This window comes from Embiotoca jacksoni, unplaced genomic scaffold (genome assembly GCF_022577435.1).
Source record: "Embiotoca jacksoni isolate LCO1_2020_lvr unplaced genomic scaffold, fEmbJac1.0.p SCAF_8, whole genome shotgun sequence".
NCBI classification, from domain to species: domain Eukaryota; kingdom Metazoa; phylum Chordata; class Actinopteri; family Embiotocidae; genus Embiotoca; species Embiotoca jacksoni.
This window is the reverse complement of record NW_027185436.1, coordinates 7,335,457-7,358,208: the sequence shown is the minus strand read 5'-3', so window position 1 is coordinate 7,358,208 and position 22,752 is coordinate 7,335,457. Positions and strand designations below refer to the sequence as shown.

General features: G+C 41.8%; 1 protein-coding gene across 2 annotated transcripts in view; it reads left to right on the top strand.

Annotated features, from left to right (window-relative positions):
* sema6a (sema domain, transmembrane domain (TM), and cytoplasmic domain, (semaphorin) 6A) overlaps positions 1 to 22,752 on the top strand; it is a 106,671-nt gene that overhangs the window by 56,652 nt on the left and 27,267 nt on the right. For both annotated transcript variants that reach the window (XM_069178005.1, XM_069178004.1), the window contains exons 4-12: positions 3,348 to 3,408; positions 4,763 to 4,825; positions 5,541 to 5,642; positions 12,353 to 12,443; positions 13,721 to 13,840; positions 14,341 to 14,429; positions 16,739 to 16,956; positions 18,737 to 18,868; positions 20,774 to 20,929. In XM_069178005.1, the coding sequence (XP_069034106.1) occupies positions 3,348 to 3,408; positions 4,763 to 4,825; positions 5,541 to 5,642; positions 12,353 to 12,443; positions 13,721 to 13,840; positions 14,341 to 14,429; positions 16,739 to 16,956; positions 18,737 to 18,868; positions 20,774 to 20,929 (1,032 nt within the window). The remainder of the gene's footprint in view (positions 1 to 3,347; positions 3,409 to 4,762; positions 4,826 to 5,540; positions 5,643 to 12,352; positions 12,444 to 13,720; positions 13,841 to 14,340; positions 14,430 to 16,738; positions 16,957 to 18,736; positions 18,869 to 20,773; positions 20,930 to 22,752) is intronic.

Sequence of the window (22,752 nt, the reverse complement as noted above, 5' to 3'; positions counted from 1 at the left end):
TATATCGTTTGCCACAGTTTGAAAATAAAGTTCCCCTGGTGATGTTCCAACCTTAATGTTTTGTCAGAAACCTTTGATCAATGTATCAATTCAGGTTGTTTTTAAGAAGAATAAAACATTTTCTATGGTTTCTGCCTCTGAGATGATTTGCTGCTCTTCTCTATGATAAAAACTTGTTGTAGAATATCAGAATATTTTGGGGATTTTGGGATTGGCGTGAAAAACATTGACATTGACATTTGAATAGGTGATGTTGGAGTCTAGATAATTGCATTTGTATTTTTTTTTTACATTTTTGACGTGGACATGAACTAAAGGATTAATTGATTAATCAAAATCAGGATAATAAACTGCAGTTTATTAATGAGATAAATCATTTTTGCTTTCATCATCCATCCACTCCAATAATAATAGCTAGTGAATCCAAAGCTTTTATTGTTAGATCATACCTTGTGACAATGATGTAACTTTGCAGGGAAACAGAATAAAATGTTGGCTTTGATAGATCATGTATTTCACTTCTGCATTTTGACTTCACATGTTATCAAATAAACCTCTGACTGCCTGAAGGGTAGGAAATCAATTTTACAACGGCAGGGTTGCGTTTGAAAATGATCCCTTCTAATATCAACTATCTTCAATTTGTAGTTAATCACAACATACAATAGACTCCCACCAGTGTGGTCCTTGCACACCTGCCTCTGTTTTCTTTTCTTTCTTTTTCATCTGAAGTTTTATCAATGTGACTCGCACCAGCGGGAAGTGAATATGTTGTAATATGAGTTCAGGTGCAGTGGTGAAGAGGGGAGAGGGTGCATGCGTACATTTGTGTGATCGTGTTGGGGTAAAAGGAGGTGGTGTGTGAGGGGGGGCTCTCCTTGCACATGTGTGTTTAGAGAGCTGGTGTTGACACAGACACAGCCGCTCCATTGTCCTCCTCCAGCTCCAGTCAGGATGTTTGAGGGACGCCTCATCGCTTGGCTCCCTCTAATCTCTGCTGGAACCAAAAACCCTGCAGCTGGAAGGCCATGGCCCTTGAGGCCGCTGTCAGCACCGGGACAAGAAAGGCACAAGATGGGGAGAATAACTGGGAAGGTTACTGTTGAAAATTATGGAGCAGTCAATTACAGATTACTCATGAGCTGTTTTAAAACTGCAGGCAGTAAAATAACCCAAGGGATTACACTAAATCCTAAAATAATCCTTTGATTTAATAGTTTTTGATTTAGTTTTGTCTTTTTTAATATAAAGTTTGAATTTTTAATATAAAGATATAAACGAAGTTAAATGAACAACTCGTTGAACTTTAGGTGACATTTCAGAAGATTATAGTCATACCATGTATCACCGTTATCGCCCAACATTTTTCAATTCCCATTTTAATGTTTCTTCTCTATTGTTCCTGTATTTTCAATGTGATAATGTTGATTTTTTTTTTTTTTTACAAGTTACATGTGATATTAAATCAAACGTTACTATAGCCTTAATACATTTTATTATTGTGTTACAATGGAAGCAAGGTGAAAGAAACAGTGACACATGGCCGCTCAGGAACACAAAAATTCCAGACCAATTACAAAAGAGTAGCGCAATAATAGCACAACCAGTGGGCCTTAATGAAAAGGTAGAGTTTGTGGTTCTGGCCCGAGATGCTCAATTTTCAATCATTGCAGACTGCACAGTGACAGTCAGCATCTGCCATTTGCTTAAGTAAGTCAACTTGGAAGGAAGGGCACAGGATGCATCCCAGTGACATTATGTTGAATTTTCTCTTTGCTTTTATATAAAAATGTTCTTCATTTAAATTGGACATGATGGGTTTTCAATAAATCACAAAATTTCATCAAGGAATGTGTGTGTTAAAGTCAACCAGAGATTGACTTTCTAAGTTAGTGAGGGTCATCCAAAAAAATAAAGATAGGAATTTGAGTATACTATGTTTTGAGAATGAGTTTGAAAAAGGATGTTCAGTATTTGGTTCTTTGTATTTTCAAATGTATACGCAGCCATTTGCTGTAGTTGTTTTGCATTTATAGTCATCTGCTGTATTGTGTCTTCTGTACTGTGGCATCATCTATTTCATAGTTTTTTTTTAACATGATGATGAGGTTACTTCCCATCTAGCTTCAGTGACGTATAAGTCACAATACTGATCAGTGGTTCCTGTGGATTGTGTGATGTGTTTAAGTGACAGAAATCAAAGCAGAGATTTCTCCCATGGTCTCGCTGGAAACTTGTCCTCTCCCACTGAGAAAGCATAACTGTTTTCTTAATTTTAACTGCTCTCAAAGATGAATTATTCAATTTAAGTATCATGGCTGATAATGTACAGTAGGTTGGGTTTTATCATGGAGGAGGTAGTGGTGGCCCCCAGGAAAGCGATATAAGTGGATTCATTTCAAGATGCCTGTTCCTCCAAAGACTTTATTTGATTTAGTTAATGAGAGAGCAAACCAGGCTGGCTGGCTGAGCGCAGGTTGGGGAGCTGGAACGTAATTAAGACGTGAGTCTGACGATGCCACTGCTACACACTTTGATTAAAACCACGTTCAACAGCTAATCTCCAACAAATTAAAGCAGTTACATCACTTGGCATGGTCACCTTTGGTTCTCTTCTCAAACGAGATAAAGCCCCCTCCTTTTTTTTTCCCGCCTCCTCTGCACCTCCGACCCTCCCTCTCCATGTCTGCACCCTAATTCTCTGTGGTACTTTGGTGTAGCTACATGCCTGGTCAACCAGCCTGTCCGTCTGTCTGAGATGTAGTTGACCCTTGTGAGTTTTATGTCTTCCATATGCCCTGCTGGGGCATTTATGGCTGGACTGTGTAATACAGGAGAAGCCTGTATATTTCCAGGCCAGCACACATAAGTCTTCTTGTCTGAGCTATAATGAATGTTAGTATAGATTTCCTGTGGCTCAAACACTAGGCTTAATTGACCTCAACAGCTCTGAGTGACTTGGCACCTCCCGTCTCAACCTTCCCTCCTCCCTCACCCCCCTTCAAGACCTTTTTCTGGGACAAAGAGGCTTTTGTCCCCGGGCCTGTGCCACAGCGCTCTAAACCTTTGTTGACTGTTTCTGTCTGACAGAGCAAATAGCTTTGGCCTCCTTTTGTTTATTGTCATTTTTTGAAGTTTGAACAAAGTTTATACAAAGCCCCATTTTCTGACGTTGTTTGCTGCCTGCAGGGGGAAAGCATAGGGAAGAAAAGAAAAGGGTTTATTGTTTGTTGAATTTTTGACTGTCTGTTGCTGTCTGACCTCTTATCTTCTCATCTCTCTCGCTGCTTTCTCCCGAACTGCCCCCCCCCCCCCTCCCTCTCTTGTCCGCCCTCGATCCCTTGCAGGGATCACATATACACGGTGGACACGGACACTGCCAACAGTGACGAGATCTTTTTCAGTAAGGTGAGTGAGACGTCTGTCTCTTTGAGGATGTGTTGTTCTCAGCTTGCTGTGATTGACAGTGTAACCCTAATAACCTGCCACTGTGTGTTTGTGTGAGCACGTGGGCGTATACATTTCGGACTGTATATGCCTGCCAGCAGTCTTACTCACCCGCTCACCGGTGTGAGCCTTCCATGCTTGCCATGGTGACCCCGTTAAGAAGATTATCCAATCAATCAGCTAGCAAACTGCCTGCGTCATTCACACTCATCAGTGGGACAGCGGAAGGACTTATGGGTGTGTAACGGAAGCTGAGAGGACAGGAGTGGAAGTGAGGGAGGGAGAAGGAGCAGGGGAATGAATAGATGAAGATAAGCAGGTAAAAGATAGGGAAAGCAAAGGTGAGATGAATAGCAGAAGGGTGAGAAACACCGGATGGATGCAGAGTGGGAGAACATCCTTTTGTATAGTTTCAGATTATTCAAAAAGCGCCTCATATTTACCCTCGGCCGTAATAACCCACTCTCCATTCCATTCCAACCACTCCTCGCTGGCATCACTTGCCCACAACATAATGCATGCAAACAGAATTTAAACAAGGCCATTCTCATGTATACAACAACCCGGCGTCCCTCCACCTCATCCACTTCAATGTCAAAGCCCGGTGAGTGGGTCTTAATGAGAGCAGGCTGCAGATGAAAGGCTGGTGGGAAACATGTAGATTGATTGATGACTGAGAGTCTTCAATCAGCGTCTGAGCTCCAAACAAATTGTCCAACAGCGACGGCTATGCAGTGGTCTGAACCTGTGGCTCAGCACTGACCCTCGGGCCACACAGGGCAGAGACCACAGAGGTGGAGATTTGTGTGCATGTGTGTGCACGGTTGGATGAAGAGCAGATATAACTTAACATTGACTGATCAGTGTGTGTGACAGTGAAAGAGGGTGTATAAGTTTGTGTTTGTAGTTGACTGACAGGTATGGACTAGCGCTCACCCGCAGGCCAAAGCAGTGCATGAGTGTGTGTGTTTGCACAAGGATGGCCAGCCTATCAATCCACAAACCTGCTCTCCAGTCTGAGGCAGGATTTGTCCTTAGACAGACTTTGTTCTGATCCGGGGTCAGTATCGTATTTCTTTCTGTCTGGCAGAGAAATGGATGTTCAAGGAGGAAAACTGATCTCCAAACAGTTTAGAATAAAGTTCACCTCAGAACAGGTGCCTCATGAGGGGAATCAATAATGGAGAAACTCAGATGATGATTATTGATCAGAGTGTAGCTGGATAATCGACCTCGTTTTTTTCTCCTTGAGGTTCAGCTGTCTGACACTCTCCTTTTCTCCTTTTCTCCTTCATGTCCCTTTTTTTTTCTTCAGAAAATGACATGGAAGTCCAGACAGGCAGATGTGGACACTTGCAGAATGAAAGGGAAGCACAAGGTAGAGAAAACACACACACACACACACGCACGCACGCACGCACGCACACACACACACACACACACACACACACACACACACACACACACACACACACTGTCCAACACACAACTTCAGTGCTTGCACCCTGACTTCATTTATAGAACAAATGCCACCTTATTCTTCAGAAAACATCTTCATTCAATCACACATAATACCTGATAGTGTAACAGATCTAATCGCTCACCATCTCGATTTTTTTTTCTCTCTCTCTCACATACACATTAACAGACACAGGACCCTGGAGGTGCAATAACACACTGCCTGCAGATCATATAACCTTCTGCAATCATAATTTATAGACCATAGCAGTGGAAACTTACATGTCTAATGCCAGTATAATTTTATTTTCTCTCAATTTAAAAAGGAATAATTGTTTCATTACAAAGATGTTAAATTGCACCCTAAGATCTGTTGTAACCGTGTCTTTATGTGCCATGAGGTAATGCTGCATATCATGATTACTTGTTTGATGTTTGTTACACATGTTTCTCACTTGTCTGTAGAGCACGACATGGTGTATTGAAAGAAAGAAGAGAAAAAGTCTCTTGTTTAAAAAAAAAAAAAACACGTAGCTATCGATGTGAAAGTGTTTACAACAAAGACACAAATGTCACCATGGACTTCCTCTCTTCTTGTTTTCTTTTGTCTCTTTGTTGCCCGGCGCTCCCTGAAGGATGAGTGTCACAATTTCATCAAAGTCCTCCTGCAGCAAAATGATGACACCTTGTTTGTTTGTGGAACAAATGCTTTCAACCCGTCCTGTCGAACCTACAAGGTAGAGACTCTAAACACACACATTTACACGCATGTAAAAACTACTCTTTGGTGCTCTTTGCCTCTTTTTTGACCTCAATGGCAGGGATTCATCATACTGTACACATACAGTGTTTTAAAACTCCGCTCCACTTTGTCCGTCCTAGTCTGTCGCCCACACAAACAAACATATTTTTCGACCCCAGCCATGTGAGAGTTTAGAGGGGGTGAGCTACGGAGCTGTGGACATAGATGGATGACTCTCACCACTTAGCCGGTCCTCCTCCTATGTCTTTATCTCCAGGTGTACTTTGACACGCTCGATTTAAAAGCAGGGGAACCGAACAACCTACCTCATTCCATACACACGCATGCACACACACTCACACTGTGAAATGCAAGTGAAGGCTCAGTCCTGAAATGCGATTCAACCTTCTCCTGTAAACATCTCCGTGGTCATATTTAGTATAGTTTCAAGATTCCTTCAGAAAAAAATTTAAACCGTGAAAAGAGGAGATGCATTTTATTGAGCTTGGGTCAATACAAAGTGAAGGAAGACATGAAGACTGACTTGGTGGACAAAAATAGAGATGTCAATAAACAATAGACATGGAGAGAAGAAAAAAATCTCAGTATACAGGGAGGCAGATGGACAAACATAAAAAGCAGATGGGCTGTGTTCAAACTGCCCAATTTTTTCCTTCCCTGGTGACATAAATCTGATGTTTTTTTGATGCTCCAGTGTGAAAAGTGAGCAGAATTGCCACAATGAGTCAGTCTTAGCTCATTTACAAGACCATGCTTATGCATCTGCCGGAGCTAACAGGTCAGCCAAGGCTAAATAATAAATAATGAATTGGTATTATCTAAATTGTATCTATTTTTTTAAACTATAAAGTGCTCATTTGCCTGAAATCTGCTCACAACCCACCAAATATTAACGTTAATATCAATGTCATTTCATTCAAGTATGAGAAAGAGTTATATTGTAGAGTGACTGTGCACTGTCATGAGGTGAAATCAAATCTGAACAGCATCATACAGTCAGACAGTTATACAGACAGGAGGCGAGGGACACTCAGCAGTGGGTCTGTCCTGAAGGATGCTATTGTTTGGTTTGTTAGGAAGTAATGCGACGGTCACAGCACACGGAAATGTTATCTAGGTGGCCTGTGGGGAAAACTCTCCTACTTTGGTTCACTAGATCTGTTTACCAGAAAAACAAGACATCTCCGCTCCGGTGCCTTTGTGGTTCAGCATGCTAAGCACACAGAGTGGACGTCTCTCGATTCACTGACTCTTCCTGCAGGGAAAGCGGGATTTATGTCTCCGCATTTATCAGGCGTGGTTAGCTTTTATGGCGCCTCTGGTTATGGTTTCAAGGTTTGTGTTTTAGCTGTTACTGCACCGATATTGCTGCTAGTCAGCTGGAGTTAAGAGGAAGGGAGGGGAAGTGTTTCTAAAATGGCAATGAATACACACAGGAGCATTATATATATATAAATCAGTACTTTATTTATAAATTTTATGAAAAGATAAACATCTGCCTATAACACCATAACATACAACTGTTTTATAAGTGTTCATTAAAATATGTTTCCATGTTTTATATTAGCTCAGTACATCTGGGCCCTTCCAGACTTGAGTCCGTTAATTTGCCTGCAACTGTTTCCTTTAACCTCTTAAGCCCAAGGCTGTTTTGAGAAATTTCCACTTGAAAAAACATCCTCGAATTTGGTCAGTAACATTCGCAAAACTGTATGGCGAGACTGAACAACCCTGGGCTTTATGGATGATACATACTTTGGAGAATTTTGAAAAACAATATGCCTCCTTATCCTTATCACCAGGCCATAGTGAGATTTGAAAAACTCAACTGAGTCAAATCTATAAACCAGAGAGTTCTGTAAATAGCAGCCTTATAACAACGGGTCAGTAAACAGTGATGTTATTGAACCTGTTCTAAAAATTGCTTACTGCAACTCTACCTAGTCTAATGCAACAGAAATGAAGCACAACAAATGCAACATCTATTTGAATCATACAAGGTGGCCTCCTCAGTGAATGTGCGTTCGTATAACAGAAAGGATCTTGTCCCGGTGCCTGGACCTCTAAGGTAGAAGAGGTTCAGAAATAGTTCCACTCACTTATGAATCAAACAGACATTTTAGTTGAGAAATGATTGAATTATTGTGCCAGTACTGAAATTGGATTATAAACATGGAAATGTAGATTCAAATGTTCAGCTGCATGCAGAAACAAAAGTGTGTATGCACCCATGCAAACACTGACAACTGTGCAAACATGTAACCATACCACACACACACATTTCACAAAAGCACACGCATACACTGTACTGCTGGCAGGCTAGCCGACTTTCTGGGCAGATACCAGGCCTTTGATGGCATGCTGGGCTCTGCTTGGTCAAAAGTGTGTGTGTGTGTGTGTGTGTGTGTGTGTGTGTGTGTGTGTGTGTGTGTGTGTGTGTGTGTGTGTGTGTGTGTGTGTGTGTGTGTGTGTGTGTGTGTGTGTGTGTGTGTGTGTGTGTGTGGTTAAATCCACCTTGGCCACAGTTTGCCTCTCCATCTCCCCAGTGTGACAGCGCTGAAAAGAGCTTCTGTTTCGGGGCCAGCCTCATCCCACATTAATCAACAACGCTGCGAGGGCAAGCGGGAGGGAACGGGAGGCATAAGAGGAGAGCAGAGGTGGAGGCAGACAGAGGGGGCAGGGAGGGCGCCCGCCCAAACCAGTAACACCCCATGATGTTTTCTGTTCTAACACCTTTCCTGCCTGGTTACCTCTTTAGTTTTTCCTCGCTCTGAAATCCTTTGTTGTTTTTTTTTCCTCAAAACTATCAATTTCCTCTTGTCATTAGCTTCTTCTCATTATCTGCCCTTCGCTTTATGTTGGCAGTATCTACTCTACACAAACACACTGAGGCACACAAATATATGCATATAGAAAAAACATGGACAGACACATTGGCAGGATGGCGTAGTCCTCTCCCTTAGCACCACACAGCACCCAACTCCCTCTTCTATTCATCCTCCCTTGCTCCCTCCTACCTCTCGTCTTCTCCTCTCTCCTGCCAGCCTTAATTCCTCTCCCCCTCCATTGCTCCCACCACTCCGCCATCTTTCCCTCTGTCGCTTTCTCCCTCTGTCACTCCCTTGCTGTGTTGTAATAATAAACACCCCATCCAGCTGGGCTGATATATGACTGGAGTCAGTTTCATCGCCTGTTGCCGGGTGAAGCAACGGGGAATCAGTGGGAGTCTTGGTGGTAGCGACTCCCAAGTGATGTGTCCCTGTTACTGGTGGACTGAGGAGTACTGGGAAATTTCCAGGTCTTTGCATTTGAAATGAGTCGTGTACACAGAGATTTTTTGTAATCAACAAGGGGAAAATACATCCACACTTTCCTTTTTTACTTCAGCTTTTCCACAAGCTGTTTGATTCACAATGTTCATTACAACACTTGAACTGTACATCAGTAAGGACACATAATTAACCAAATTATGCTCAGGTGTGTACAATGTTTGTTCACACATCTCGTTCAAAAAGATCAATGACTTCAGAAAGGTGAAGGTTCTGATAAATGAGTTTATTTCCCTATTGCTTAAATATTTCAACAGCTGCAAAGACTCCAGCTTCCTGCTCTGGAGTTAAAGGTGGTCAGGGAAAGGTTTCATCCTCCAGTGCTCAGAAACAGGTTGCAGAGAAATGGGCCATAACGATTAATCTCCCAGGGAGACGTGTCCTTGTTTGGTTTACACAACTGCTTCTGGCCCAGGTGTGAACTTGTGCACTTGACCTTTATGGTTAGAGAAGGTTGTTGCAGGTGGAAATATGGATTGCATACAAAGAAATGTCCTGAGACCGAACCCACCTGCAAACTGCAGGTCACCAATTTAAGAATTTATCAGTATGCCAGGACCAGTGCAGTGTGCCAGTGGCTGCTCTTTTGGAAACCAACAATTAGAACAAAATCTCTAACTACTTAAACCGGTTATTACTTTGGAACCACCAATTTGCACAAAAGGATAGTTCTGTGTACATATACTGTAAGTATTACTGTGCTCATTTTATGTAAGTCCATAATATTTCAAGGATGCTTTTTCAATCAACCAGTTAATAAGTGGGACGCTGGCTCAGTTTACCCTATGTTTGTCCTCAGTAAGATTTCACAAATCCCTCAGCAATGATAAATAGAGCCCATAAAAGAGTCCTCCTAAAAAAACAACAACAAAGACTCAGAATCAGAACGTGTCCCTCACCCTGAATACTGAAGCTGATGCTGAACCAATTATAACACTCCTGATGGGCATGTTTTGTATCTACATTGTGTTTGTCTAATTGATTAGCATATAGCCTATGGAAAACCCCAATGAGCTCTTGTAGTAATTAATTCATCTAGATACACTACACCCCAAGCCAAGGTGACAGTACATTCATCCGCTGAGCTTCAGTACCTCTCTACACAACAATGCGTTGTTACAGCCGGCCTGACGAAGTGTGGCAATATCCCATTAGTTTGAATTGTGTTTCTACAAAGCTGAAGCACTTCTTTATTTTATACAGCCAGTGGAGTTGACAACATAAACGAGGCAAAAAAAAACCCTGATCAAAACCTGATCTTTACGGAAATGTTTAAAACTGTTCTGGTTCAGTGTTTCAGTGATATGGATTTCTAGTGCCCTTTTTCAAAAAATACTGGATATTGCTTTAGACAAGGGGAACGCCGTGGAAGTGAGCAGTGGCTGTTGTTTCTCTGCACATGCCAACTTGACAGGAGACTGGCGCTGTGTGCATATCTGTGGCTGGGCTGGGAGTGTCTTCCTCTGTTCAAACGGCAGGAATAGATTAGTGACAGCCAGCCAAGCTCAGTAGACAGAGGTCACTACCTTGGTGAAATCAACTGAGGAGCTGGAGGGGCGGGGGATGCCGCGAATGTATGTTTGTGGTGTGTCAGAGAAGGAGGGAGTGTTTGTGTTAGGTAGATGACACAGAAGCTGCTGACGTTTCAAGCTTAACCGAGTTCCCATGTCACTCTGTGCACCCAGATGCTCGATGCTCTGATTCAGTGGACGCACCTGACCTTCAGCTACTCACGTCTCTTATGACTAACTCAGTCTAATCTATAATTACAGTCTCCCCTGCCTAATGACAATATATGTCCAGCCTGCCTCTATATATTATCCTGCTTTAATTTCTGAAGAAACAGAGGGAATGTGAAATCGAGAAATGCTCTGCTGCTGGTGGTTCTGCGTTTGTTGTAAAAGGTCACTCGTAATTTTCTCTGCCAAATCAGCCTCAACAATTTCTCTGGCAAGCTTTTCCAGCGTTGTGCCGGAGTGTGTGTGACCTTTTTAGTGGGCAGATGATAACCGTTTCCGCCGAGACAGGAATAGAAAACAAAATGACCTGTTTAGAGACCAGAAAGGGCGGCGTAAGCAGTTTGGAGCGTTGGCAAGCTACGATCCTCTTTGTCAAGAGAAAGGGAGAAAGTGAGGAAGCGAGGAGGTATATTACGAGAGAGATAGAAACAGAGATAGGGAAGAAAAATGACTATGTATTGTGGACTGTGAAGCTGTGTCTATAGTAATCTTCTCTGACCTCAGCCTCTGGTCAGTGCAGTATGGCTTTTATTTTTCTATCTCGTGTGTGTGTGTGTGTGTGGTGTGTGTGTGTGTGTGTGTGTTTGTGTGTATCCCTGGTTTGTTGCCAGGGTAAGACAGTGTCCTGAGGCGTGCTGGGGAAGACAAGCCTACCCATGGTGGGATGATAGTGACCTTTCACCCACATCTGATCCTCTGCCATGCCCTGCCAATTGAACTGCAGCTAAACAAGAAAAACTTGTCCAAATTCCAATTCAGAGATATCATCTCCAAGACTTTAATTAGCGCTTTTTAAAAATGCAAAAAGATTCAAAATCGACTCCCCGTACTAAAAACACTACTTTTAAATAATCCAGATGCAGAATTAAAATAAAGATTTCTCCTGAAACACACAAAATCAGGAAGCATGTTTTGCCCAAAGAAGAGCTCTTTGCATCAGGCAAAGTCGAAGCTGCAAAAACTGACTAAAATAATGACTACCGTGTGATCTACTATTTAAAAACTATTGTGGTCTAGTGAAAAATACTCACGTTCCCTGCTCAGGGCTGTGTGCTCACCCATTTTTCCTTAGCCCATTTTTTTCCCTCTTCACAGCAAAAGCACAGACTTTAGAAATCAGGGCAGGGGAAAGCACTGCAGTAAATGGATTGAAGATCTGTCTGGAGGGTTGTTAAAACTCTTCTTTAACACTAGTATAGTTGAAGGATAAAAGATGGCAAGGGGAAGCAAACCACATCCACTCATACTGAGAAACATGTTGCTGTGGAAAATGTTTGTTTTTTCCCCTCTCCGTGACAGTTTCACGGATACTCCCAGATTGGCTGCTTTGACAGCCCTCAGTCTGACACCAGAGTGGCATTCAAGGGACATTAGTGTGGGTCAGAGTTAGATGGAAATACTCCTGGGCTGGGCAACGCAGCTTTTTGGGGCTATTTTATCATGACTCACACCATATTTCTCCACTTTAACGCGACTTTTTTTTTTTATTGTAGTGCCTTCAGATTTTCGTTGTCCAACACTTCCCCCGTTTTATTTCAAGTCCATTGTTTTGTTTGACACCATGCACTACATTGCTTTGACCCTTTCTTGACCTTTCACCTCATTCGTGACCCTAGATGGACACCCTGGAGGCTCTGGGAGAGGAGATCAGTGGGATGGCTCGCTGTCCGTATGATGCCAAGCACGCCAACGTTGCCCTCTTCGCCGGTAAGTTTAAACCTATCTGTGTGTGTCGAATTGACAATTATCTTTTACTGTGTCATCACTGTGAGAGAAACACAAGTTTCCATGAGGTGAAAGTAGATTAAGTTTGTGTGATAGTTAGTGACTGCCATTAGGCCAAAACATTAATCCAAATTTTCTGCTCTCTGCAGTTATTAAACACTGAAACATGTTTGAACTAGATGGGAAAGTTGAATGTATTTGAGTGAGGGATTAGTTGCGGTTGTATTTAATATTGTTCCTAATACCCTGCGGTTTATTCTAATGGCAGCACTCTGACAACATGTCAAAAACTAAAGTCAATCTGTGTTGCATGCACTAGAGCAAATCATCGAACTTGGGGCTACATTAGAGGCCTTTGGAAACACATCAGTAACATTGTGGTACCACAAAAAAACATCAGTCATCTATCTTCGGTTATTTATTGTACTTTTCTTTCGTCCTCTTTGTCTCTCGTTCGCTTTCTTTCAAAATGCATAAGATTAAAAACAAGTCAGAAATGGATGGGACCAGAATGAGTCAGATTTCCGTTGGCGGGATGCGATTCTTCTGATCCAACGGAACCACAGGCTGTTAAAGACATCCAGTCCCTGTTCACATTTGCTGTGAACCGATTTATGGCAGTATTGATGAGCTGTCCCTGCTGGTTCAAAGCAGAGCATGAGAGCAAATGCCGAGCTTGACCAGTTAATGTGTAGCAGAGCTGCTTGGAAGGAGCTGGAAGCACTGAGTAATCAAGAGGGTTCCTCTGACTGCGATCCTTTCAATTATGTAGTTTGAGTTTCCACCGTGGTTATAGCCAAGGCAGGCTGCGGTCATGCTGCTGGTGGATTGTGTTTGGGAAGCATGTGTGTGTGTGTACGTGCGTGTAAGTGTGTGACCGTGGCTTTCTGTGGCACTCCAAGACTGTATGTGAGCGCAGAGCTTCAAGTGTTTGTTTGTACTTTTGTAGAGTGTTACAAGATTGGGCAATTACAAATGTGTAACATGTTTAAGTGTGTGTACAGCCTGTTTGTCGTCTATCAGAGTCCTTTCGGTTTGTGTGATTCATTCATTTTCTAGGTCCATCTGAAACATGTTTGTGTATCCAGTCACAGAGAGCAGGATTCTCTGAGTGGCTTTATGTGTTTCTCTCTTGATTTAACTTAACTCTCTTCACCTTTTTCTCTTCCTTTATGGGTCTTTCCCTCTTCACTCTCCTCCTCTCTTCCTCACCATCTTTCCTCCTTATTGCACTTTCTGTCTCCGTGTTCCCTCTCCAGATGGCAAGCTGTACTCGGCCACCGTAACAGACTTTCTAGCGATCGATTCGGTCATCTATCGTAGCCTTGGAGACAGCCCGACTCTGCGCACTGTCAAACATGACTCCAAATGGCTGAAAGGTGAGTGGCGGACACACAAACAAAGTCCCCATGGTTGGAAAGCACCAAGCTGACTGACAAGTTAGAGAACAAACAAGTGTTTTGAGAGGGATGGTCCATCATGTGTTTGTATTTCTGTGATTTATGTGCAAACAAGTGTTTGCACCTCTGTGTATGAATGAAGGTATGAGGAGCAGAAGCACTTATGCTAATGCAACATGCTCTGTTTGATGCAGTCATTTTGCCAACCTACCTCGGTAGAGTTGAAATTGCTCTGCCCTGGGGAGAAACAAGCACAAGTCCAGGCTGTCAAATCTCAATAGAGAGATCTGTGTCTACTTGCATGCAAATTGTTTCGCTGATATGATGGATGATAGATTGAGGCGTTCAAGGTTCACAGTCAGAGCTTTTCTGCATAATATGACAGATATTCTGTCTGTTTACTGTGAAATATTGTCAGAACTGTTTTGTCACACCAAAACGTCACTTTGACTCATATGTTCTTTTCTTTTCTCCTGCAGAGCCCTATTTTGTCCAGGCAGTCAATTATGGGGACTTCATCTACTTCTTCTTTCGGGAAATTGCTATGGAGTACAACACAATGGGAAAGGTAAGCACAGGCCCTATTCTTCTGCTATTGTTTGAACTCTAATCAGAGGTGACTTCCTATTTACAGGGAGGATCGGGAAGTCCCTGAGGAAACTTAACACATAGCTGGAAGGAGGCTTTCAGGAGCTGTAAAGTGGCCAAAACAATTTTCAGCAAAAAATAAACACTGGGCAGGATACAGGACCTAAAATAGAATCAAAAAGAAAATCCATGGATGTCTAGAGATCCCATTTTGAAGTCTAAATATATCCCTTGAATTGCACGTCCGTAAGCGTCCCGCAGCGCTCCCATTTGACCTATCATCTCAATGTTTCCCGAGAGGAATTCCACCCAAGAGTCTCTGAGAAATGAGACATGGTGGAGAAGAAAAAGGTTAAAGAAGGAACAAGCTTTCCTCAGGTATTACATCAGGAGGACTGACATTTTTCTATTAATCTTCTTAATTCAGTTTTGGACCCTGCCCTGGGAAGGTTTAATTTGATTGCAGGTAGAAGAAAATACGTTATGGAAATGAAAAGCTCATATTTTTTTGCAGAATAAATGAAAGGAAACACACGAGAGAGAGAGAGGACGAGATGTGAACAGAGCGGAGAGAATACAGATCATGCCAGGGTGTTTTGAAAGCAGTGTCAGTATAATTATGCACGTGATGGTAGAACTGATGGTGCAGAGAGCAATTTAACATTTAGTGAATGATATCTCTTCATTATTACACAGCAGAAAAGCCTTCCCTGACAAGGTAAACGGTGCTTTATGGTGAATTGATAAATCCGCTGCAGCACGTTTGTGTTTGCTCTAGTTTTAATGTTGGGCTGTTACATTGTTATCTACATAACACAAAAGGATAAATATTTCATTACACAAGTGAATTAAGAAGCCTCAGGTAAGGTATTTGTTCAGTGGAAGTCATCTGTATTTGTGTGTACATTAGCCCCATTTCTGTGTTGGTGTGTATCAACACACGGATAAGCCAATGTAGACATGTGACATTGAAGTGCAGAGTGTAAAGCTGACATAATTCCACATTCAACTTGACAGTGTCACCTATTCTGCCTAATACATTTACTGTAATCTCAATGCTCCAAAATCTCACTCTGAACAGGCGTGTGTCGGCTTAAGTGTTTTTTGTTGTTGTTTGTTTTGCTGCGCTTCTGAATTCATATTTGTGTGTGTGGGTCAATGGAGAAGCAGAGGGTTGTGGTGTATGCATTGGTGTGTGTGTGTGTGTGTGTGTGTGTGTGTGTGTGTGTGTGTGTGTGTGTGTGTGTGTGTGTAGGGATCTGGTTTAAATACATGTTTGCTCCCATTCACACTGTCAATTTCAGGTCAGGGTTAGATTTATAGCTGTTAAGTATAGTGTGACAACAACTAATTACAATACTGGCTACATGATCTTACAGCAGAGTTGTAATTACAGCGCTGGCTCCTATTTGAAGCTGTTTAGTTTAAACTTTCTGTTGCCAGGTGATGACTCTTTAACAGCATATCAAACACACCCATTTACTCCTCTGTCTTTAATTTGCTATAAAGTGATGAAACACTGGATTAAGACAGTAGTATCTCCCAAGGATTTTTGTCATTCAAACAGAAATACATGTTTCACATGAGGACAATAAAACCTGTACGTGGTCACATGTCATCACTTGAGTTTTTGCATATGTGAAATTAATGTGGTTTTGCTGTACGGTTACCATGGATGTCTGGTCAAACTCCATCGGTTGATAAAAATCATCTAATGATATAGAGCTCGAAAATAGATTTCCAACGCTCATAAAAAGGTGAAAGCATCAAACAAAAGAGTTAAATATCCCAGGAACTATGAAACATTAATAGATACTTTCACAAGTTTTTCTCTCGTGTTTTTTGTCATATTATATATAAAAACCCTAAAAATAGAAGAGGTCACAAAACTTTGAATGCTTTGGTTGTTAGATAGAATAGAGATAGAATTGTTAGTTTTGTCTGTTTTGTTAAATAAACCCCAGACCCCCATATATTTGACACATTTGTGTATTGTTCTTGGAAAATATTAATATGTATGTGAAAAAGCCCTTTTATGGCTCCAGAGAAAAGCCCCAATGATGAATTGCTTCACCTGATGTATCTCTGGCTCTGCAGCAGCGATTGGGATTTCTTTTTTAAACTGCATCATGACTCTGACCATGTTATATTGGTGTAATGCTAAATCAGAGCAGTACTATTTGAAGGATTCCAAAGATACTGAAATTGCAGATGTAACATGTGACTTAAGTGACTTGACAACCTGAAGCCATTCAAATGTTGCCTTTAAACTGTTTGTGGTCTGATCAGGTGGTGTTTCCTCGGGTGGCGAGGGTTTGTAAGAACGACCGTGGTGGCTCGCCACGTGTCCTGGAGAAGCAGTGGACGTCGTTTCTCAAGTCTCGCCTGAACTGCTCCATCCCCGGTGACTCCCACTTCTACTTCAACATCCTGCAGGCTGTGACGGATGTCATTCACATCAATGGGAAGGATGTAGTAATGGCAACTTTCTCCACACCTTACAACAGGTACCCTGAGAAACAGAAAGCTAAATAAACATTTTAAAGATTTTAAGCATTTTTAAAAAAATATAATTTTAGACCCTGAAGAATCAACATTGAATTGTGTTTCTTGAAGTTATTAAATTGAGCTTTTCTGTCATCTCAAATATCAGCAAGTTCATTCGTGTCAACTCATTTCCATTTATTATCCCGATTATCTTTCTCAGTTTGAAATTCTTATAAAATGCCATTAATTCATCAACATTATGACAGTCTGACCTTTGTTAACGTTGGTAGCAAGTGCCCTGCTGTGCCTCTTGGCGACATGTAATTTCTGAGCCCACTGGGTCAACATTTACATCTTCTGTCAAAACAGTTTTGTTTCCCTCTTGACGTGCAGGTGTTTAATCTTATTTTCCCTTTTTGCAATTCATATTCAGACCTCCTTTCATATTCGCAGGCAGTGGGAGTTTTTATCTAAATTGAAAATTACTACAAAGCCATAGAGCTTGGCTGATAGCTCACACATATTGTAATTTTCCATTTTATGGCTGCTTTTTAGCAGATAAGACAATTGCTTGTGACAACGCAATTGAGCATGGTTAATGGACATTAAAACCCAATGAAGCAGTGCCTCTGAAAATTTCTATAAGCCCTGGTTTTGATCCTGGCATTAATTTTCCATTTCATAGTCAGGGGGTGAAATTAGAGGGAGCACATTCAGAGTGTCGGCAGCGCTCAGAGTTTGTGTCTGGATGTCTGCTGAGTTGCTGCACGGCCTCGTCACTTTTTAACTGGCCGGCTCGTTCACCATCTCTCTGCCTTGTTAGCAGCTGCGTATAAACAGACATATGACTGTCTAAGTTTCTGTACATAGCCAACGCAGAGGGTAATTACTGTAATTTAGTAGCTCAGCCAAGAATTAACAGCTCCCTGACCTTGCTCTCTATAATACTGCCCTTGTGTATGCTGTCTCGCCGATGTTACATGATGAATTTAACCCATGATGCAACAGCCAGAAAATCCAGCCAGCTAAGAGGGAGAAAAAGATTTATGTCTTTGTAAACAGGTCCTCGTTTTTATTTCTGAGAATAGATGCATAAAAGAAATCGACAAGTGACTCAGTAATCTGCTATGCATTGATTCCACACAGACAAAAATAAGTCAATGGCTCCACTGCTATCAAGATTTGGTGATTTTCCCCTAAAAATGAAAAGCAATAATAAGATAATCTGTTGTCCATATTTTGAGCCCAACAGTGGACTTGTGATGAACTTTAACGCCTCAAGGCTTTCCGGAAAACCAGCCAGGGAGTGAGGGGAGGCGGGGGGAGGAGGGGGTGTCCTCATGAGACTCTGTAGGCACAGACACTGCAACTCTTACATTACTATACTACAGTATGTGCATCGAAATATTCAGATCTGAAATAACAATCAACACAGAATAATAATTAAAGTTCTATTAAAAAATAGAGGACATTGAAATGTTTTTGTTGTTATATGTCTTTTTTTTTTTTTTTTATAGAAAAGGGAAGTCAGAAGTAAAAAAGTTAGAGTCTCTTATTTTTTCAATCTGACAAAACCTTGACAACCTTCAAAACTTGACTGCATCACCCAGTGTAAACATGCAACAGCTAAAATAAGCCATCGTCAAGGGATTTAGTCCTTCTGAAAGAGGACTTAAAATCCATTTTTCTGTCTCCTGGTGATAGTCCAGAATTGGCAAGGTGTTTCTTTGATTTGTTCAGTCAAGAGGATTGTTAATTTAGTTTTTGTGTGTGTGTGTGTGTGTGTGTGTGTGGTGGCAGTATTCCAGGTTCAGCAGTGTGTGCCTATGACATGGCGGAGGTGGCCAACACGTTCACAGGGCGTTTCAAAGAGCAGAAATCCCCAGACTCCACCTGGACGCCTTTTCCTGAAGAAAGGGTTCCCAAGCCAAGGTACTTACAGCAGTTAATCACACACACACACACACACACACACACACACACACACACACACACACACACACACACACACACACACACACACACAATATATATATGCCCCCCTAATCAATGCATAAGACTCACATTGTGTTAAAATCACCTCATTCTTAGCTCATGGTGCGTCATTTTTTTGTACATACCCACATTATTTCAAGTTACACATTGCACCTCCTATGTCACATTGCGTCCCACGCACCCAATGTATGCACAGACACACTCACACAGATATCACCTTTTTTTTCCGAGTTGCACCTCTAACCCATTACGTCACCTCCCCCCCACATGCAGCTGCATCAGCATCAACAAATGAAGCATGAGATCATTTTGCAGATGGCTGGCTAATTCTACAAATGTGCCAACCTGATCAATCTCCCATCTATTGCTCACTAATTAGTGCGCTAAGAGCTACTCTCCCATCCTCCAGAGGAAAAAAAAACAGATTTAGCTGCTACAAAGATCTGGGCCATGATAATTGTTGGTACTATGTGTGTGCTCCCATATGGCTGAAAAGACGGTTCCCCACCTACAGAGAACCTGAACTGTGCATTAATCTCCATGCGTTGTGTGAATGAGTATATATGTGTGAGTTTACTCGCTTACTTCAATTAGCATGTAATTGCTTGTTTATGTTCGACAAGGTCAGACTCTGCAAAGATCAGATACATCCGCCGTTGTTTCTGCAGTAATTGATGTGATTGATTTCATTTCCATCCTCTGGTGTGTTCAGACCTTTTATCTGCAGTCAAACAGACGGAGAGTTGTAACAATGCCACCTAGGTCTGTCCCCGCAGCAGACTGTTCCTCCATGTGTTAGACTCTCATACTGAATCATTTACAGATTTTCGTATTTAAGAGATGTCTGTTTCCGTTCTGCCGTCCATATGTGTGCAGACATAAATGTAGCTACAGCAAAGAAAATGTTCGAGTGCCGACTATTACTGACTTTTTTTTTTTTTACAGTGACAAACGGCTGCTTGTGCTTAATTTAACGGTATCAATTTGGAGGTTGACTCAACATTAGCAGCAGCCCACTTGAAATCATCTGTTTTCTACACTTTATTTCAGGTCAAGGGAAAGTTGACCAAAAATGAGTTTTCCGAGTATGTTTTCACTGTAGGTTTCATTCAGCAGCGCTCTACTTTCTTCTGCAGGCTCTCATGTTTTATAAAGACTAAATCAAACTACATTTATGTTGAATTTCTGTCCAGTCCTGCGTTGTGAGATGTGTATAGCTATGCACAAAATGGCTTTTCTTCATTCTTGGATTTTTCTATACTCACACATCATTACCTCAAAACCATTATATAAATGAAGTGTTTCACAGGAAGACGAATATACATTTCTCTTGAGCACACACAAATACATGTATCTTGACATGTTGACAGTGGCCAGCTGGCTAATATATCTAGGACCTGGTGTGGATTATGTTCTGTGGCAGGGTATCAAAGACGACGCAGTAAAGGGGTTTTACAAGCTCTCAGAGGTGAGATGCCTGCAAAGGGGATATGCTATCAAAAGCAGCTTCTCTTTTACAAGAAGCTCACCAACTCCCTGTAAAAGGATCAGATAGACAGAATGCCTTGTAGCTTTACCCCGAATCCAGAGAAAATAAGACATCTTGTGTCCTTCTATTTGACCAAAGCCACATGAAATGAGAGTTTGGTCATTTAAAGCTGCGCTCACATTGATTTTGTGAACTTTCTTTCTTCTATTGGGGCTTTCGCTGTGAAAAATTCCCCCCTACAGTCAATGTGGTGTTTTTTTTTTTATTTGAGCTTTTTCCTCCTTCTACTAACCATTACATTTTCTGCCATCATCCCTTCTCCTCATTACCATTGTCTTCCTCTCCATTTGCAGGCCTGGCAACTGTGCCGGCACTCCATCCATGGAGAGGTACAAGGTATCCAATGAGTTCCCCGACGACACTCTCAACTTCATCAAGATGCATCCTCTGATGGATGAGGCCGTGCCCTCCATCGCTAACAGGCCCTGGTTTCTGAAGACCATGGTTCGGTGAGTATTACACACTCCAAAGGCCGTCGTCATCAGAGGCTCTATGAGCCTCTTCAGCCCAGGACAATAATTACATGCAGTGCTGCTCAGAGAGTCAAGCTCATTAAAAGACAGTAGTACTCCAACGCAAACCAGCTGCTGACCTATTTTTTTTTTGTAGTAGAGGAAGCACCATTCTACACTACAGTATCTGTCTCCCTGAGTGACTGTGATGAAGATGAACTATTTGATTCTCAGCAGTGTTTATGTTTATGCTGAAATGTGTCAGTTACATGAAAACATCTAGCCCTTACCCAAAAGATGAGTTCATCTCTTTGTCGAAAATTGCTTGTTTAAATCCTGATACTGGAGTAAAAAGTCATTGTTTTATTCTGTGGTTGGCTTTTCTCCAGAGCTTCTGTAGTTGAGCCCATTTCCCAAAAGCCAGTGCACTGAGGCTGATGCTGTTTGATCATAGAGGTCTGTCTGGCTTGTACTTACACTCCTCACAGACATTTCAGCCAGTCTCTAGGGGAATGCGACAACGTACCACCATCCCATCCGTAGGGTTGAACTAACTGACAGCGTATTTGGCAAAAAGTAAAAAAATCTACTTTTTAATTTGGACCCACTGAAAACTTAAAGTTTGGACAGCTTGCCAGACCCTTGACAAGCCTCAGTGGTGGTAACATCCCTTTAAAGATCGGCTACATAAAGAATTCTTCCTGTTTCAGGTTTTACAAGTTATTTGCATCGTATCACATCTTGCCACCACTTTGCTGAGATCTGACCTACATACTGTGCTGGAGTAGTCAGAATATGAACAGAATATGAACAGCTCTCATCAAGGTTATCCCGACAATTCTCTTTGTTCATTAGTGTGCTGTATCATATGACTATACTAAGAATGACACCGTGTTTCTGTCTTTATAATCTTTTGAAATATCACAATGAGCAGAGCCTTGCATGCAAGTCCATGGCAGTAGTTAAAAGTGTTATGTAAGCTCAAAAAAATTCATGAAGGCATATGAGGTGGCAGAGGAGTGATGCTTTTTACGATATCTGTCACCGTGTCGATGTGGGATTTCAGTCTTGAGCTGAATTCAACTAGAAATGAAATCTTTAATAGGGTTTGATCCTTGTTACACCCCAGCGAGGACACCCCAATATCCAGCAAGACATTTTTTCTGTCTTGAGACTTGGCTGTGCTTCAGCAAGGACCTCAGCTGGCTCGGCACAATGAATCACTTGGAGGCGGGAGACACTCTGAAGAATCCCCTTTCTTGTGATTTTGATTATCTTGAATAGGAAAGACAGCAAATATCTTATTCCTTAAACCGTATTATTTCACTGAGATCAAATCCCATTGAGACAGTCCTTGGAGCTGCTGTTATGATTGAATAGATGGAAACCACATTAGAGCTTCAGATTACGGTTAATGTTGATTGGATGAAGCCGGTGACAGAGAACTGTGAAAGATATTTAAAGAAAACAGAAGTGGTGAATAGGATGAGAGGACGTGACCTTGTTTTTTAATGGGCTCAGTGCACTCTGCTGGGATTAAATTTATTGTCACCACCTGCAAAGACAAGCTCTTTCAGAGTGATACATCAGTTTGTGCCCTTTCGCCCATTTTCACATAGAGAGCATTCAGCAAGCATTAATGAGGGTAGAAGGGGACTTCCTAGATTTCCCGATAAGCTCTCATCTTTTCAATCCCATCTCCCAGAAATCATAATACACACTGATGTGCAAATAGGTAATTTTTTTACAACTCTTACAACTTCTTTGCCACAGTGCCAGCAATGCAATAAAACCAGAAGTAAATATCCTGAGGCGATGTA